This window comes from Zingiber officinale, chromosome 9A (assembly GCF_018446385.1).
Source record: "Zingiber officinale cultivar Zhangliang chromosome 9A, Zo_v1.1, whole genome shotgun sequence".
Lineage (NCBI taxonomy): Eukaryota > Viridiplantae > Streptophyta > Magnoliopsida > Zingiberales > Zingiberaceae > Zingiber > Zingiber officinale.
This window is the reverse complement of record NC_056002.1, coordinates 135902263-135920025: the sequence shown is the minus strand read 5'-3', so window position 1 is coordinate 135920025 and position 17763 is coordinate 135902263. Positions and strand designations below refer to the sequence as shown.

The following is a 17763-nucleotide window of genomic DNA, read 5'->3' as shown; positions in this document are numbered from 1 at the left end:
ATTTTTAATAATTGGTTAAATGTAAAAGGACGCCCTTTTGATTTTTTTTGTTCATTTTAAAACTAACAAATGTAATTTAAATAAATATAGAGTAGAAAAAGAAATCCGGTAGTTTTGCAGTTTTGCTGCTGTCAGAATAAAGAACGGGAAAAAGTTTCATCTTTTGTTAAAATTTATAAAATTGAACAAATATTTCGGAGGGGTGTATTTTGAAATACAAAGAGCATGGGTGTCGTTGTGTTAAACAACCACCAAGACTATAAATTGGGTATATCACTAAACAAGGCCGTCTAGCTTCTCGGCGGTCTTTGATGACAGCTGCGGCGGAGCCGAAGCGACCACACGAACAGTGAGGAGCACCTGGATCGCCGCCGGTGGTTGTTGTCGAGGCTTCCGACATGGTGCTTGGGATCTACACGTCCAAGGTCAGAATCTGATAAAACCCTTGATCCACTCTGGTGCCAAGAATCCTCCAGTCTCGATTAATTTAGGGTTAGGATGGCTTAGGTTTCCGACATGGCTACACGGTTTCGACATTCTTTCTCAATTTTTTTTCATGTAATCCATGAATTCATTCGTATCCTGTGATTTGCCCTCCCCAAGTGCTATCCCCCGATCTACAATAATTCTTCTGGTGGATTTCGCTGCCTGATCGAGAAAGGGATCGGTTTTGGCCACGCCGTGAGTGCTTTTCCGTCCTTTTTGCCTACTTCTCTTGCAGTCTCCTCAGAAGATGCGCCGCGAAGCGCCTGCTAGAGGTGGACGGGACATGCCGCATATGTCTGCCAACGAAGCCGGCAACTTGAAGGACCATAGATCTGATTGGCATCATGATCAGTTCATACGTCGACCCCATCGAATCAGCTTAAGCCCTTCGAGCAGGGATAGGCATCCTCGCTCACCCCCCATCCGCCGGAGCTCCTCGACAGATCGCAGGGATTATGCCTCTAGGCGATCTGATTATGGGAAGCAGCTCCATAATGACCCCACATCAACTCCCCATCGTCGCTACTTGCACTCACCCAATCAGCGGGAAGGTTATGAACTACCACACAGATTTATGCTGTCAAATGACTCCAATTTGAAGCCAGAGCTGTCCTCTAACCCAAAAACGTCTCACATGATCGAAGATGAAGAATATCTCCTGAATGACAATGGTCTTCCAGGGGCTTCACATTTGGGGCTTGAAACCCAGAGCATGCTGTATCAAAAGCGGCTTATTTGGGATGATGGATCGCCCCAAACTTTCTACTCACTGCCTGAAGATGCGAATTTCTCAACTGAAGCTGCATTGCTCAAGCAAGAGTACACAGGAAGAAATAGAGTGCCATTAGATGTGGGGTTCCGTGACTACCACGATCGACTGAGAAATCCATTCGATGAGAGACATGGAGTGAAAGCATATACTAGTGATGCATCTTTTGCAACAACTCCATCGTTGAGGTCCTATGGTGGTGCCTCATCATCCAATCTTTCAAAAAATGATATGTTGAGCTTGTATGATGATCACCCTCACCAACCTTCAGATGGTTACTTAAGAGATGGTTCAAACAAGTATATAAATGACACTTTTGACAGGATTGGGTATGTTCAAATGCAGATTTCTGAACCACTGAGAAGGAACCCACTTAGTCCAGCTCAAATGGATCCTCAGTACTTTGAACCTGACGGATTTAGCCAGAGAGAGCTAAGTAATCGTAGATTTCTTGTTTCAGATGAGATATATGAAAAAATACCATGGAGGTCTCATAGTGACCATCACGACAAGATAGGCTTATCTTTCAGGGATCGTGTAGGAGGTAGGATTGGAGAATTGGATGCTTCAAGAAATGTTACAAGTGAAAGTGGCCATTGGGATAAACAATATTATTTACACGAAGATGCAGAGTTGGAGTATCAAGAGGTTAAGAACATTAAGGCTGACTTTTTGGAAGGTTCTTCTAGTGGGCATACTTCTGGATACAAAATAAAACCATCACGAGTTCATGAATTAGCTACTGTTGAAGGAACACATGCTTTAAGGTCTGTTGCTGGTCTTAATAGTTACAATGAAAGGCCTACTAGTCCTACTTATTATGGTCGTCGAGTGAATGTATATGGACAGGTTATCAAATCGCCACAGAGGGAAGCTGATATGTATGATCTTTATGAATTGCCATCTGAAAGAATAACTAGAAAACAGTTTGTTTCTGATGTTCGCATAAGTGAACCTGATCCAAGAAGCCTTGTTTCTAACAATCAAACTGCCTTTAGATCAATTTCCTCAGCAGGTGCTACTGGTAACATGTGGTCAGAGAGAAGGGATGAACAACAAGAGGTAATGCAATCTAAGCGCATGGCTATTGGGCATAGCAAATATAAAACAGTTTCTCATAGGGTGTCTAGATCTGATAATTGGCCGACTGCTGGAGAAACTCTCAGACATCCTAAACATGGACATGGTACAAACATTAAAAAACGACTCAGGTCTGGTCCATCAGAAGCTCATGGCTCATATAATTCTGAGAGAAGACAGGAATTTTTCAAATCCCACAAATCTTGGAAGAAGGACCTAGAAGAGCGGCATGAAGGTCCTGCTCATGATAGATATGTTTCTGATGATACTAGGACACAAAGAAAGAGGGATCCAGTTGAAGGTTCTGAAGAATTTAAGCAGCAAGTCCACAAGTCCTTTCTTCGATTTCTTAAGTTGCTGAATGAGGATATGCAGCAACTTAAGAGATATCGCGAGCAAGGAAATGAGAGTCATCTTTGCTGCATATGTGGCAGGTCTGTCTTCTTAATCTGTGGTAGCCTACTGGAAGTTGAATGCTTGGTCCCACTTCAACTGAGAAGTACTTGATTGACATATCATCAATTGCTTTCCGGTATTAGTATCTTTAACTTAAATACCTTTCTTGCAACTGAATGGAGTTAGTATGCATAATAAGCATACTGTTGGCTTATCCTTCTATTTGATAAGGATTAAGGTTTTGCAGTATTTTGTTTTAGTTGGAGGGAAGCCAAAAAAAGTGATATACCTATTGGATCTAGGTAATGCCATCCACTAAAAAAGAGATGCCATCCACTAAAAAAGAGAGATGACTTTTTGTGGCAAATGATTTTCCTTAGGAGTTTGGTTGTTATTAACACAATATGGGTTAAACAAAGTTTTGTTTTGTGGAGATTGGTTGTGGCAAATTGGAATTATGTCGATGGTAGTGATTGATCGGTCTTGCTACTTCTTTATAGAAGTGTAAATTTTCTGGAGTTCTTATTGTTATGTATGCCCAAGTCACTAGATAGGATAGCAAGTAGTTTGAAGACAGCTATTTAAGTTGATCGGTCTTGCTACTTCTTTATAGAAGTGTAAATTTTCTGGAGTTCTTATTGTTATGTATGTCCAAGTCACTAGATAGGATAGCGAGTAGTTTGAAGACAGCTATTTAAGTTGGACATTCATCACCTAAATATGAGCACAAATTTGCACTCTTCTTTCAGATTGGTGTATCGATAACATGATTTATTTATGCTGTTCCAGAAAATTCTTAACACCTTGAATCTGGACTTCACACTCTAAACACAACTGGTATGGTAGATGTTGTATTCCATGTAGTTTCACAACATTGCCTTTCCAATGATATCATGCCACCATGATGTAATATTCGCCTTCTGATGCCATATAAAATTCTGGCTGTTATTAATGTGATACTTTTTGGTACCACAAAAAAACATGTCCGTACTGGATGCAAAATTTTATCTTTCCATCCTGAATAAGGAAATCTAATAGTGAGACTCTGGGTCACAACCTTGGATGGCTGCATAATAATTGGGACAGCGTATCTGGTTGAGTTTGGTTCGGTGTCAAAGTTCATGATTTTGTTTTCTATTCATTCTATGATTTCATCTGACCCCCTTTTGGCCTTTTTGTTCAATTGGTAAGTGACAAAGCTAAATGACTGGAGAAGATATGTGAAGATGACACCAAGTAGTTGGGACAGATTTTACCTCTACACCTGGAATTCAACAGTTTCGTCAAGTTCTTTTATTGTAACGGTAGTTTCATTGAGATTTTCTGCATATTGATGTCGATAATCATGATGCTAGGATTTTTGAACTGTCAGTAATTATTCGTTTACTTATTTAGGGTACAAACTATGGAAGTAACTCTGTTCAGACGGATCTGACCTTTTGGTGTGGTTAAGCTACATATATAATATAATTCTTCTATTCTAGTACAAGCATTTCATTCATTTATGAATGATAGTAGTCACACAACAAATGCCATTAGCAACATGATGTGGAGAGAACACTAGAAGAACAGAATTTAGGAATTTTTGCCATTGTTCAGATGGATAGGGAATATGCTATAACCTATTTGTTGTATTGCCTTTAACAATTTTCCTTTATTCCCCTTTTCATCCAGTACGTCAGAGAAGTTTCCTGACACACACAGCTTGGTGAGTCACTTTTATCACTCTGGCAAGGTGGGTTTAAAGACAGAACATTTGGGTCTTCACAAAGCACTTTGTCTTGTTATGGGATGGAATTGGCTTGTGGCTCCTGACCAAGCAAGGACTTATCAGTCTGCTGCTGCTCCTGAAGCTAAGAATCTGAAAGAGGACCTCATTCTCTGGCCTCCAGTTGTTATTTTCCATAATAACTCCACTGGGAAAAAGGCCCTCAATAACAAGAATACTGTCCTGTCTACGGAAGGGATACAGGAAATACTGAGAGGTTAGTTTTATAAATCACCTTTTCCTTCACTTCTCTTAAAGCTGGATATTGCTACAGCTTTAGCTAGAGATCATTATGAATGCCTGCAAGTTTTTTTTATCGAGACCAATAGTTTTGTTCAAAAAAAGTTATTTGATTATGTATTTGGTTCTCTTATAAATAAATAATGGAAACCACATAGATATGACTAAATGCATCATCCATTGTGATGGGAAAACACCAGAAACATGGCATTACATGAAAAACAAAGAAATAGTCTTGTTACATGCACCATTTATTTTAGTTTTTGTTGATCCTGGAAAAGCCTTTAGTTTTTTTTTTGTAGCGTTTAATACTTGTGGTCTGTGAATTACAGAATTGGGGGTTGAAGTATTAAAAACAACAATTTGTAAAGGGAACCCATCCAATCAAAGTGTGTTCTCCATCAAGTTCTTCCCAACTTTTTCCGGGCTGCAAGAAGCAGAGAGGCTTCACAAACGACTTGCAGAAAATCATCATGGCAGACAAGATTTTCTTCAGGGGTCTACCAGCAAAAATAACCCAACAAATGAAGGGGAAGCTTGCTTTAAGAAATTCCCTTCTCTTTATGGATACATGGCAATTGCAGAAGATCTGCCTAAGCTTGATTCAGAAACAATGAAACGATGTATGGTTAAGAGTAAGAAGGATATTGAGGCCATCGCCGATGCCCCACTCAATTTGGATTGAATACCAGGAGGTTTATCTGTTTTGCTTTCCAACAGAACCTGAAAATGGTCAGTTAAGGCTAGTTAGCGGTTTATCTGTCAGACATCTTTTGTTTAGAAAAGAAAACCACATTCCTATTCGCAAAAGCAGTTCCGTATCTTAGTGATGCAATGAATATATTTTTGTTAAAATCGCTTTTCAGTTTCTTGTATAAATATGATACTGAAGAACTTCAGTCCACATAAGGTGAGTTGGGAGGGCTTCTTTCAGGACTTATGGAAGTTGTTAAGATCTTGCATTTTTGTGATTGTCTGTCACCTGGACAGTAGATGATAACTTTATTTTGCCAAGTATGCTATTCTAGTCGTTAAAATTATTGTTTTTCTGATGTAGTGAGAAATCTTTGCAAGGCCTTCGAGTAGCTAACAATTATTATTTATCTTTAACATGTTAAAGATAATTTAGAACTATAACATATATAGTTGAGGGGTAAGGGTAATTTTGATAAAAATATGTTTATTGAATAAAAAGTTAATGTCAAATGCTGTGGAAGAATACAATCATAATAATCTAAGTGTTATATTTTATTAGGTTCTATTTTATATTATATCATTATTTATATTTAAATAAATTTTATATTATTTTATCATTACTAGTTAAGTTTTTTTTATTTTCTCTTATTTAATGTGTGTTTTTATCATAATTTTATGTTATTGAAGTATTTATTATTCATTCTAGTATATATTTGTTACATCCTAAATATGTATTTTAGATAATTTCTTTATAGATGTAATGTTATTTTTTGCTATAATATTTTTATTTTTTTATTTTATTTATACTCGCATTTCACATATCTACTTGAACATTTCAACATTCTTTTTTTTTATTTTTATGATTCTCATCTTTTATTTGTATCGTTATAGTCTAATATTTAATTTCATAGACTATATCCAATATTTAATCAATAATTAAAAGATAAAGAATATTAGAAAAATATAAAAAATCTAGAATGGTCTAACCATTTTAAGTTGAAATTAAAGATGTATAAAGTTGATGGAGCAAGTTATAATTATTGGAACTCTAAGGTGCAGGTTAAGAAAATTTACCATAGGGTTAAAACATAATTCGATCAGTAGACTGATATTAGAAGCGCAGTGTGTAATTTATTGATAAATATTGGTGTGAAATGAAAAATTAAAAATATTTTACATGCAACTTGAAAATATAGAATAATTGAGAATATAGAAAATACGGTAAATCTTCATGGTTTGGCCGGTCAGAAAATAAATTTATCTAGTTAAAAAAATTAATTAAGTTAATTAAAAAATTAATTAAATATTATTAATGAAAATTAATTAGGTATTATTTTTAAAAATTAAATATAAAAATATGTCAAAAAACAAATAATTGACATATAAAAATATTATATTACTTGGATATGCTTAATAATAATCCTAAAAATTATTAAACAAAGTCAGATTATTTAACATTGTCTTAGAAAATATTGAAGTGTTGCGTGAGTTGAGCCGTTGAGGAGTGAGATTAATGATTTCTCTTCAAAATGAAGAGTCATTTTTATTATTAATTAATTAATTAATCAATTAATCAATTATTTTTAACTAATTACTTAATATAGAATAATTGATTAATTCATTTTGCATCTAAAATTTGAAAATTAATTTCAATTGTTTTACTTTTTTTTTTCAAGTGAATTGAATGGTGAATATTTGAGTTAGCTTTTACGCATCCACATTAATGAATCTAAATAATGTACTAAGTCAGTATTTTCGCTCAATTAATTATATTAGATCAACCTTTCATTACTAAAATAATTTTAGATTTTAATTTTTCATTCATTTGAGAAATTAATTTAAATGATCTACTTATAAAATAGTCATCTATATTCATATTTGATTTATTGGTTACAAACATCAATTTTCTGGTATGACAAATTTAAAGTCTCAAACAAGAGTTATAGCAAAAGACTTGCATCGAAAGAGATAGCTTATGGTTTGAACCTTCTATAGTAGATTATGTTCAGACTTACTTGGTTGTCCATTGAATTATGTTTTGAATTATTTAGCCGTTGTTGTAAACCAAGATAATCTGTAAGTATCCTGGATTGGTTTTAATGTGACCAACTATGTTAAGTTAGATTCTGTGTTATTTGATACCTTGTGTTTAAGTGTGCAAGGACTTAGGAACACAGAAAATTGAGCGGAAGACCTAGCGAGTAAGAAGGATGACACCGAAAGTGAGTCGACGAGATCGATGCATCCGAAGGACGAAGAGTTGTAGAAGAGTACAACAGTAGACAAAAAGAATGCACGCGATGTTTCTGAGGGACGAGAAGCCAAAACAGAAGACAGCTCGAGGAGAAAGTCGGAGTTAAGTTCGGATGAGCTTAACTTTGGATGACCATATTATCTAAGTGACCGGAACAACCGGACAAGTCAACATGAAGTTGACTTGTCCAAGTGCCTAGACCTTATCTAGCTGCCCGGACTCTAGGCGCCCCATTGAGATGTTGTTGCGAGGATGACGTTCGGAGTCCACACAAGCAAAACTCTAGGTGCCTGGACCATGTCCAGGCGCCCGGGTAGTGAGAAAATCCTATCACGAAGTCGTTGCGAAGCAAATAAGGCGCCACGGTGGAGGTGCTCGGACTTGATCTAAGTGTCGAGAGCTGCCACGTCATCAACGACTATATTTCGACTAGTGAGCTATAAATAGAGCTCTAGTCCTCTTCATTCAAACAACACACTGTACTTTCATTTCTGAATTTATTCTTTGTTTCTGTTAGAGTATTAACGTCTGTAAGAGGTTACTCCGCCTTCACCGAAGGAGATCTACTAGTTGAGCTTCCACTGTTTTGATTTAGTAAACTCTCTAGTTACAAACCAAGTAAATTCTTTTGTCTCTTACTTTGTTTGTATGTTTTTAATTTTTGTTAAACGTGTGTTCCTTGCTAAGTTCCATAAGTGAGAGAAGTACTAACCTTCTTTCAGGGTAATTCACCTCCCTCTTGCTCGCCTACTCGGACCATTGCAATCATACTCACACAATAACTCTTAGACTTCTACTAGTTCTCTGTCATGTTCATTTTGATCATTGACAATATTTGAGAATTCATAAGTGCTTATAATTTTGAAGAGACCCTCACTTTACACTTATATAGATGATTTCTTATTAAGAGTATCTACAATACCTCATTATACCCTTTACGAAATAATATAGAAATCATTAAGAGTTTTTGCTTATCCTCTACCTATTTTGTATGTAGCACTTTTTTGTCTCCATGAATGAATTGAAGTAATTACTACTAGGTGCCTTGAGTCTTTTAACTTAGTTGCCCCTTTTGAGCCATGATCTTGGAATCTCTAATCAACATGATTAAGTTACCATTACTACATTCAAATATTGGATTTTAAACTCATTCCCTTAAATAGATAGTTTACTGCAAGTATTTATAATTAGCAAATTCACACGATTCTCCATATTCAATAGAAATCTCATGACTAGAGATATACTATTTTAATGATGTTAAGTCTTTGACAAATATTTTAAGACTTACTATTTGACACTAGTGTCTGTCTTATAGCTTCTTGGCTACCATAGTGTATCATGATCATTGGCACATATCAATGCATTTTTATGTAATTCATTCATCCCCAAATGAGATACTTATACCTTAGCTAAATATTCCCACATTTATTGGTTCACCATTCATTTTTTTAGCTCTATAGGAAGGTTTACGACCTTTCCACTCATAGAGTATTTTTCATCTTTATCACAGTGAGGGCTGTTGGAATCGGAGCGCAGCGAAAGACATATAATGAATCATGCATCTTTTCGTGGTACAAATAGTTTTACACAAAAGTAACATAAAAACATACCTTGAGTCCTCAATAGGTGTGAATGATATCACATGCAGATAGATAGATAAGAGCCCCAGGTGTGACTCCTCTAGCGGTATCCACGCGCACTAGATCACGAACTTGATACGATCAATTAGGTGCTAGCCTCTTGGATTGACAAAGCCTTGGAAGCACTATGATCTCTTCCGAACGAAGAAGAATTTGACGAGGGAAACTCGGAGAGAATGAATTCTACTCTTGCATCTTTCTGAGGATGGCTACTTATAGCCTCCAAAGAATACGAAGAGTTAAGGTCTCAATTAATTCATCATTTATGATCTTCATTAATTAAGAAGATGAAGAGTTATAGGCTCCATAAATTCTTCATTTATAACCTTCATTATGATGACTCTTCAAATTCTTCATTAATTATTGATCTGGTGGTAAGGACGGGGGACCCGCCCAGGAGGAGGTCAGTGACACGTACGAGTCAAAGGTCAAGAGGGTCGACCCTAAAGTCCTGCCGAGCGGAATCTCCCAGGTTAGACGAAAGACAACTCGACCATAGGCCGGGTTTCCGACGCAAGGTAAAGGAGTTTCTGTGCCGAGCGGCCAAGCCGCCTAGCTGAGTCGCAGATCAAGGTGGCGCAATCTCATCCGAGCACATGACCGGGGTCTTCCCGCTCGATCCGATACACTCACATCCCCGCGCGCCTGGAGCACCGGGCGACCGGCTCGCCCGACCTAGGAATAGACAAAAGACAGAAAAGGACAAAAGGGACAACTGGGGAGATCAGCTTAGAGACAGCTGCCGTCGGCAATCGGCGTGGTCGACGGCTAGGCCGTACACAGAATCGTACGATGGAAGCTTCCAATGTCTCGTCAGGGATATGCTCGGATGGTTGCGGAATGACGCCGGACATGCTTTTTCTGACATCCATGTTTGAGGTATGTTTGGGGAAACGTGCACACCTCGGGAAGCGCGCACACACCTCCCCAAGGTCCTATATAAGGACCCCTAAGCTTCAGCGGAGGTATGAAATCATCCACACTGTAGCCACAGTTCTCATTGTCTTGCTCCAGCTTTCTTCTCGCCTGACTTGAGCGTGGGAGGGTCGTCACTGGGAACCCCTTCCCGGCCCAACTTTGTTGCAGGTTCGCCGGAGGTCCATCTCATCCCGACGTCTATACGAAGCCAGCAAAGAGCGTCACGTCCCCAGCTTTCATCAACTCATAGTTCGGACAGGATCAATTATCATTATGATGACTCATCGAATTCTCCATTAATCATCATGATTATGACTATTTGAATTCTCTCTTCTTTGTATCAAATAAATCCATATTTGATCTTGATCTCGACTAGCTTCCGATACCATTATTCATGTCTACGTGCTATGCGTGCGACCTCTAGGTTTTATATACGAAGGTAGTGTAAATCCACACATAGACTAAGGTGGTTGTCTAGCAATAATTTTTAGCCACCCAATGCAATAAAATTAATATAAGTCATAAACTGTAAACCACAATGAACCGATTACTGTGTAATTCAATCTCTTCATCTAAGCCTATATCCCAATTAATTCGATACATTATGCATCATTACCAAATTAATTGTTTTACTTGATTTCCAAGATATAATAGACTCTTCTTGAATGATAAATCATTCCTCCCATGACCATGGATTTCGAGTCACTAATATCTCTATCAAGTGGCCAGGATGTTAACTCCTAATCCAAGAGAGCAATGAATCCTCTATTGACTCAACACTATTCTCTCTACACTTTGTCATACACCCAATTACTGTATTAATCACAATCCGATTAAAGACTGCTTTTAACGGCGTCAAAACATATAACTCCACACATAGAATAAATGAAGGTCTCAAGTCAAAAGATCAGCTACACTCGTTCATAAGAGGAATAACCAATGATGTTTAATATGTGGTCTCCTCTTGAGCGAGTCGTGTCTAGTGTACCTCTAAACTCAAGGCACCCCCAAGTACAACTTGGATATCCATCCCTCGGTCTATCTTGACCTAGTTATACTCGGCGTTGATCTAGATATCCATGTCCCCTCTAGATATCTATCCGATCAAGGACGGTTTTCAAATTAATATACCTATTGATCTGTGGGACTTTATCATTAATCATATACATATAGAAAAGTAAATAATTAATGATAAATTCTTGCCTTTATTAAATAATTATCCACAAAATACATAAGGAGTGTCTTGGCACATAAGTGCACACACTAACAATCTTGTAGTTTGTCTGAGGACAACTTCCCCTTATAATTATTTGAATAATCCTAAACTTCTCAAGCATTTATCATTATCTTGATATGCAATTCTCATCTTCCATAACAAAATTGGATTGATGAATATTGTTTTTTTTTCTGAGAAACATTCCTTGATCAATACCTGCATTCTCTTTCTCAATCATCATAGATGATCTTATTTAGTTAGCTTTTTTTAACTATATTTCTAGTATTTGTAAACACTTCAAGGTCTCAATCTCACTTAGAAATAATTTCCATAACTCCTCCCATAATCAATGATGGAATATCCTTCACAATAAAAGACAAAGGTTGTAACACCTTTGGTAAAATTTTCCTTACACAACATAAGACCGCATTATCCTTGGGAACGATGTATCCTCATTAGACCTCTTAATCATGTTGAACCAGAAGTTACAATTGTCCAGTTGATGTGTTGAACCAGAAGTTACAATTGTCCAGTTGATGTTTGACCAATATTGTGTTGTTCTTGAGAATCATTTGATCTAGAGTGTAACGACTCGGCCCCTTGGGCGGCCCAACTGACGACCTCTTATGTCGTCGACCGACGACCCTCGGCCGTGCCGTTACTCACTAGGTCTTCCCACCCCTGGCCAGTGGATTTTTGCCTTCCTCAGGATTCGAACTCTAGACCTCCAGGATAAGTAATAGAGTTTATGAATCCTGGTAGCCAAGATTGTCATGTTCCAGGTACTCCCTGCCCGAATAAACTTTCGACAGCATCTCCCATGTACGGGTGACAATATGAAACATTGCCCTCAGGGCCATATATACCTCGGCCAACACGACCGGAACAATAACAATAATAAAATACAACACATAGACATTCATGCAGTTTAATAGTTAACAAACTAGAACAGTGATAAGAAGACTCAAAAACAACCCTACTCAACTACACCCATAAAACACAAAACTGATGTCCTACTCCACTACACCCATAAAACTCAAATCTGACGATAACATCAACTCACCTCTTCTGCCGTCTAGGCAGACATGTAGTAAAACAAATCCAAATAAAACTCATCGACAATATCTGTAAAGTAAACTAATAGCAGTCCAGATAGTGCAATAAGAAACATAACAAAATACCAAATAAATATATCCTCTCTAAATCTTCAGGGGACTAACAACTGGAACTCTCCGGACAACCTCAACCTGAAAATAGTAAATATTCACGGGGTGAGTCAACTCCTCAGCGGGTAACTACTGATATGCATAATAAAGAAAACAACAACTAGCACTAATCATGCGTACAATCTCCTAATATAAGAATGATAAATGCAACTGAAATAAACATGAAAAAACTGTACTAACCAGAACATGGGTATAAGTATAACAAGGACGTCAGACCGAGAGGTATCAAAATCCTGCATGCATGTCAAACATATGTATCCAACCAATATACAACAAATAAATACAGCAAACACAAGCAATAATTGCATCATGCATATGATGCCAATGACATGTCCTGGTCACCCCTGATGCAGTCAGTCATCTCACACACGATGGTGAGACCGAGTGAATAGGGCTGTGACAACCGTGCACTCTGTCGTCACTGCTCCTGATGAGTGACCGAGTGGACGGGATGCTGTCGGAGTACATCCATCCTCCTACCCTAAATCATAAGTGGGGGAGCTCAATGCTCTCATCTCCCTGAGCCAGTCCAGAGGAGGGATCCCTGCCGACTACCACGCTGCGTCACACTACACATGAGCGGACCAACAGAGCCAAACAGAGCAAACTGTCTGCCGGCTACCACGCTGCGTCTCTAAACCAGCGGAGCCTAACAGAGCAGAACTGTCTGTTGGCTACCACGTGAATCACCGGACCAGCGGAGCCTAACAGCAGGACTGCCACACACCTGCCTGACATATCACAAACCCATGAGTGGTGGTGTGTGCAGATCTATGTAACTGGCGATGTGCTCAACAACAATGGAGCCGACTATCGTACAACATGCAATCATGCGAGATGGTGCATGACACTAAACATAGAAAATATCCAGAACCTATCCATATATATAATGTGTACCCTAAAACAAATTGACATAATCAATGGTCAAGGTACACAGGTCAGATAAGGTATCAAAATCTAAGTCTTGAACATAATAAAAACATGGTTGTGTCACTACCTCTATAGGCATGTATAATCAGGTAGGTACTAACATGAAGTACATAACAAATAAACAAAACAAGCATGTAACAGATCGGATAGTAACCAGCCGAAGCAGATAAGAAAATAATCATTGCTATTTGTTAAAAATACTATTATGCATATCAAATGACATAAAGTCAAAGTATCCGCCTCCAATAGAAAGGTCCAAACCAGTCCAAATCCGACGTCGAGATGCTCGTCTCGCGTTAAAGTCCTGTGTCACAAGATTTAGTTTAGCTAATTCTATCATGCATTCATTAACTAAACTAAATTCTAATCCATTGATCAATTAGGGTTAACTTCATTAACCCTAATCGTTCCACCTTCTAATTAGAACTTACTATAACATAATCCATCACAGATTCAACATAAAAACTCACCTAAATCTGTACTTACCCACTGCTAGAGGAGGTTGCTGCCGGATCCAGTGGCTGCAGCAAGGTGGAATTGCTTATCAACAACACAATTATCCTAAAAACGCAAACAACAAATTAATCTTTTAATCCACCACTTCTACCAAACAACTTACCCTTGTATCTCTGATTTCCCTTCTAGAACAGTGCTGCTTGACCGAAATTCAGGCCGAAAACCCTAATTGTTGCTGTCGGAATACTTCACAGCAGAGCCTTCCTCTCCCTCACAGCCCCCAACCGTGACTAGATCAGAAACTAAGAAGAGGATCAAGATCAAGAACAGAGATCAAACTCAACTATAACTTGGTATGGCACTTACCTCCAAAATCGTCGACAGAAGTGAGGAGGAGGAGAAGGGGGAAAAAGCATAGGTCGGCTGAGGCTAGGGCTCAGCGTCGACTATGATCGGAGGTAAGCGCGGCGGAGAGTTGGTTGAGGAAGGCAGCGGCGCGAGAGGGCACAACGGCGATCGGGGTGGCAGAGCAGAGGTTAGGGCAACAGAGATTTGTCGGCGGCCGGTGCTTGGGGTGTGGCTGTGAGTTGTGTCGGCTTCGTCCTAGCAGCGGCGGCTAGGGCACAGGGATGACGTTGTTGGGTCAGCACTACTTCGTGCGGCGTCAGCTGTGGTGGCAGCACAAGAAGAGAAGACTAGGGCACGGTGAGGAGTGGTGCTGCTCCGTGCGACGACGATGGCTAGGGCACGCGAGGAAGGGAAAGAGGATTGGGAAGGGAATCGGCACTACTACAATTTGAGGGTAAGGCATCACTTTAGAAGCAACACTTTTATAAACTGTTACAACAGAAGAAATTTTCTTAAAAATTTGCAACACTTTAAATAAGTGTTGCCTATATAAGAAAATGCAACACTTATTGTATAAATACAACACTTTTTATAAGTGTTGCAATAATTATAAGAAAATGAAACAATTTTATATTATATATGTAACATTTTTTAAAGTGTTGCCAATTTCTTTAATTAGGCACTTGGGGTAAATTTTTTTGACATTTTTTTATATATAAACTTAGGTGATGATTTACGTTAGGTTTTAATCTTCTGATCCTTTTCTCCTCCTAAACTCATCGCCATAAATTAGGGTCGAGCCGGATCAAATTTGGTTTGATTTGGAGGTCAAATGGAGCAGATCAAGCTGAATCAATATGGACCGTTGATCCTGATCTAGAGAGATCTTGTTCCTTAATTCAGATATGAGTGATCCAACCCTTCATTCTGATTTAAAACGATCTGGACCGTTTATTGAGATCAAAGCATCCAAGAGTTCATCTAAGAAGTGGAGCTCCAATTCAAATTTGATCCAAAAGCCTACTCTTTAAACCCAATCCTCAAGCCCAATCCAAAAGCCCACTCTTCAAGCCCAATTTCAAAAACTCAATTTTCCTTCTCTTATTGGATCCGGATCTTACTAAACTCCTCACCTCCTTAACCCAAACCCGGCAACCCGTTAAGAAACCTCTTCCTCACGCACGGCACAGTGCTTCACCCCCATTCTCCTCGCGTTTCTTCTGTTCGCGATTTCCAGCGGAGACTAGGGCACAACAGTTCTTTTCTTTTCTTCTCTCCGGCCGGCGGTACCTCTTCTTCTCTTCACTGCCGCCAGCCGGTCCTCTACACCCAAGTTCCTCTTCTCGCGATCTTCCTCAATCCGGCAATGGACAGCAGCATCTTCGGTGGACCTCTGTGAGCAGCGACGGCACAGTGAGCTCAAAATTAGGGTATCCTTGACGGTGGAGCGTTCTCCTCCGGTGAGGCATCCCTTTCCATCCCTTCCTCAGTGGATGTTCTTCCCGCGGACGGCGTTGTGAAAGCGGAAGATTCCAAGGAGGAAGTCGGCCGATTCATCATCATCTTCTCCGGTGGATGCTACGGTGTTCTCCTGTTTACGGTGTTCCGAAAGCAGAAGTCTCCTCCACCTCAGTGGTGCATCCAACTCTGGCAGAAGCTCATCATCTTCAAGCTCAGCCTCTGTTCTTCAATTCCGGTAAAACTTACTAAAGCAAATCCAAGGCTGATGCTGTGGTGAACTCCCGTGGACGGCGTTCCGAAGGCAGGAATTCCAGCAACCTCAGTCTCAGTGGTGTATGCAATTCTGGCAGAGCAAATTCTTTTTTGATTTCTATTTAGTTTCTGTTGATGCTGCAATTTATTTCCTATTTCAGCTAAACTATCAACTTTGTGCCATCGGGAGCTGTAGATCAGAGATTCAGTAGTTGTGTTACAGTTCACCGGGGCTGGCGTTCCAAATCCGGGTCTCCATGTGACGGTGGAGGTAGTCGATTGGTGTATGATCGCGGAAGAGGGTTTGGTTAGCTTAGTTGATTTACTTATTTGTTAATTGTGTTATTTTCTTATTGATGTTTGATTGTTGTTATTGCACTTTGATTAGTTTTGTTATGCATGATAGTTTGTTTGTTATCGCACTCGGTTAGTTTCATTTATGCATGAATGTTGATCTTGTGTCATAGGGTGACAATGTGGTACAAGTTTAACTTTATGCATAATTAAGTTTTGGTTAATCGTTGTTAAGGTTGTTTAGTTTAATTGCTTTTGTTTTTCTTGTATTTTGTTTTTCTTGTATTTTGTTGTCGTTGGACTGCTACCAAGGGTATTGTGTTTTTCCAGCTCTCTCAAGCTTCTTTTTTTCCCAATCCTTGTTCCTCTTGCATTATTTTTCTTGTATTATGTTGTTTTTCTTCTAAGGTTGGATCTTCTATTTTCAGATTTATGAAATGAGTTATGTAAAATGATACCACAACTTTAGATTGAACACTGATGAGGTATTTGATCATATTGTCTGAAACCATTGAGACTTAAATACTGCATATGATATACAGTCCAGAAGGTTCTTGCAAAACTACCTCCGGAAAATTGCAAGAAAATATTTTTCCTAAGGTATGTTATAGTTTTATATGTATTTTCTTTAGTTTATGTATTTTCTTAAGATATGGTTACTTTCCGTCCAGCTTGTGGATTGCCTATTCCTCTTCAAATCTTTCATTTACATGCCATGTTTGCCTGATAAGACACAGGCAGGTAGAAAATGATTGTTCTACTTATAACTTCTCTGCTGTTAGAAAATCCTGCCTTACTATATATTTAGAAATACATGAAAATTGATAGATTTTGGTCTGGAAGAATTGGCTATGATTGTTTCGCATCATGATTTTCTATCTTCCAAATTATGTTGAAGGTGGCGTTCATGATCTGTAATATGCTTTTAGAGCTTGGAATTTGTTTATTTCAAGTATGCTCACAGTCATGGTCACGTTAAGGAACTTATGCATAGTTAACTTCAAGGAATTTATATTAATTTACATTGTTGTAATAGCAATTATCTTTCCTTATGAAATGCTGGAAACTCATTTCATGGCAATTCATGAATTACCAAGTCACTTACCTTTTCTTGCAAAACTCTAGTGTATTTTATACCTCCGGAAATTGAAAGTAACCATTTTCTTGCAAAACTACCTCCGAAATTGAAAGAAATTATTTTTCCTAAATCACTTACCTTTTTTTCTTATAGGGCATAATTTGTTTGAAACCATGATGCTTTTTTTCTTCCTGCATTAGTAAATTGATGAGTGATATACTTTATTATCTTATTCTATCTTAGCCACCATGCCCA

The 17763-nt window shown here is 38.4% G+C and overlaps 1 protein-coding gene across 2 annotated transcripts; it reads left to right on the top strand.

Moving 5' to 3' along the window:
- Positions 1-290: 290 nt before the first annotated feature.
- On the top strand, positions 291-5679 carry LOC122018824. 2 transcript variants are annotated; one of them, XM_042576252.1, is made up of 4 exons: positions 291-425; positions 604-2769; positions 4406-4716; positions 5072-5679. In XM_042576252.1, exons 2-4 carry the CDS (start codon positions 734-736, stop codon positions 5422-5424), a joined length of 2700 nt encoding a protein of 899 aa, XP_042432186.1. In that variant the 5' UTR covers positions 291-425; positions 604-733; the 3' UTR covers positions 5425-5679. The 2 variants fall into 2 exon arrangements, with proteins under 2 accessions (XP_042432186.1, XP_042432185.1); XM_042576251.1 differs by lacking the exon at positions 291-425 and having other exon boundaries at positions 432-2769.
- The last annotated feature ends 12084 nt before the right edge of the window (positions 5680-17763 follow it).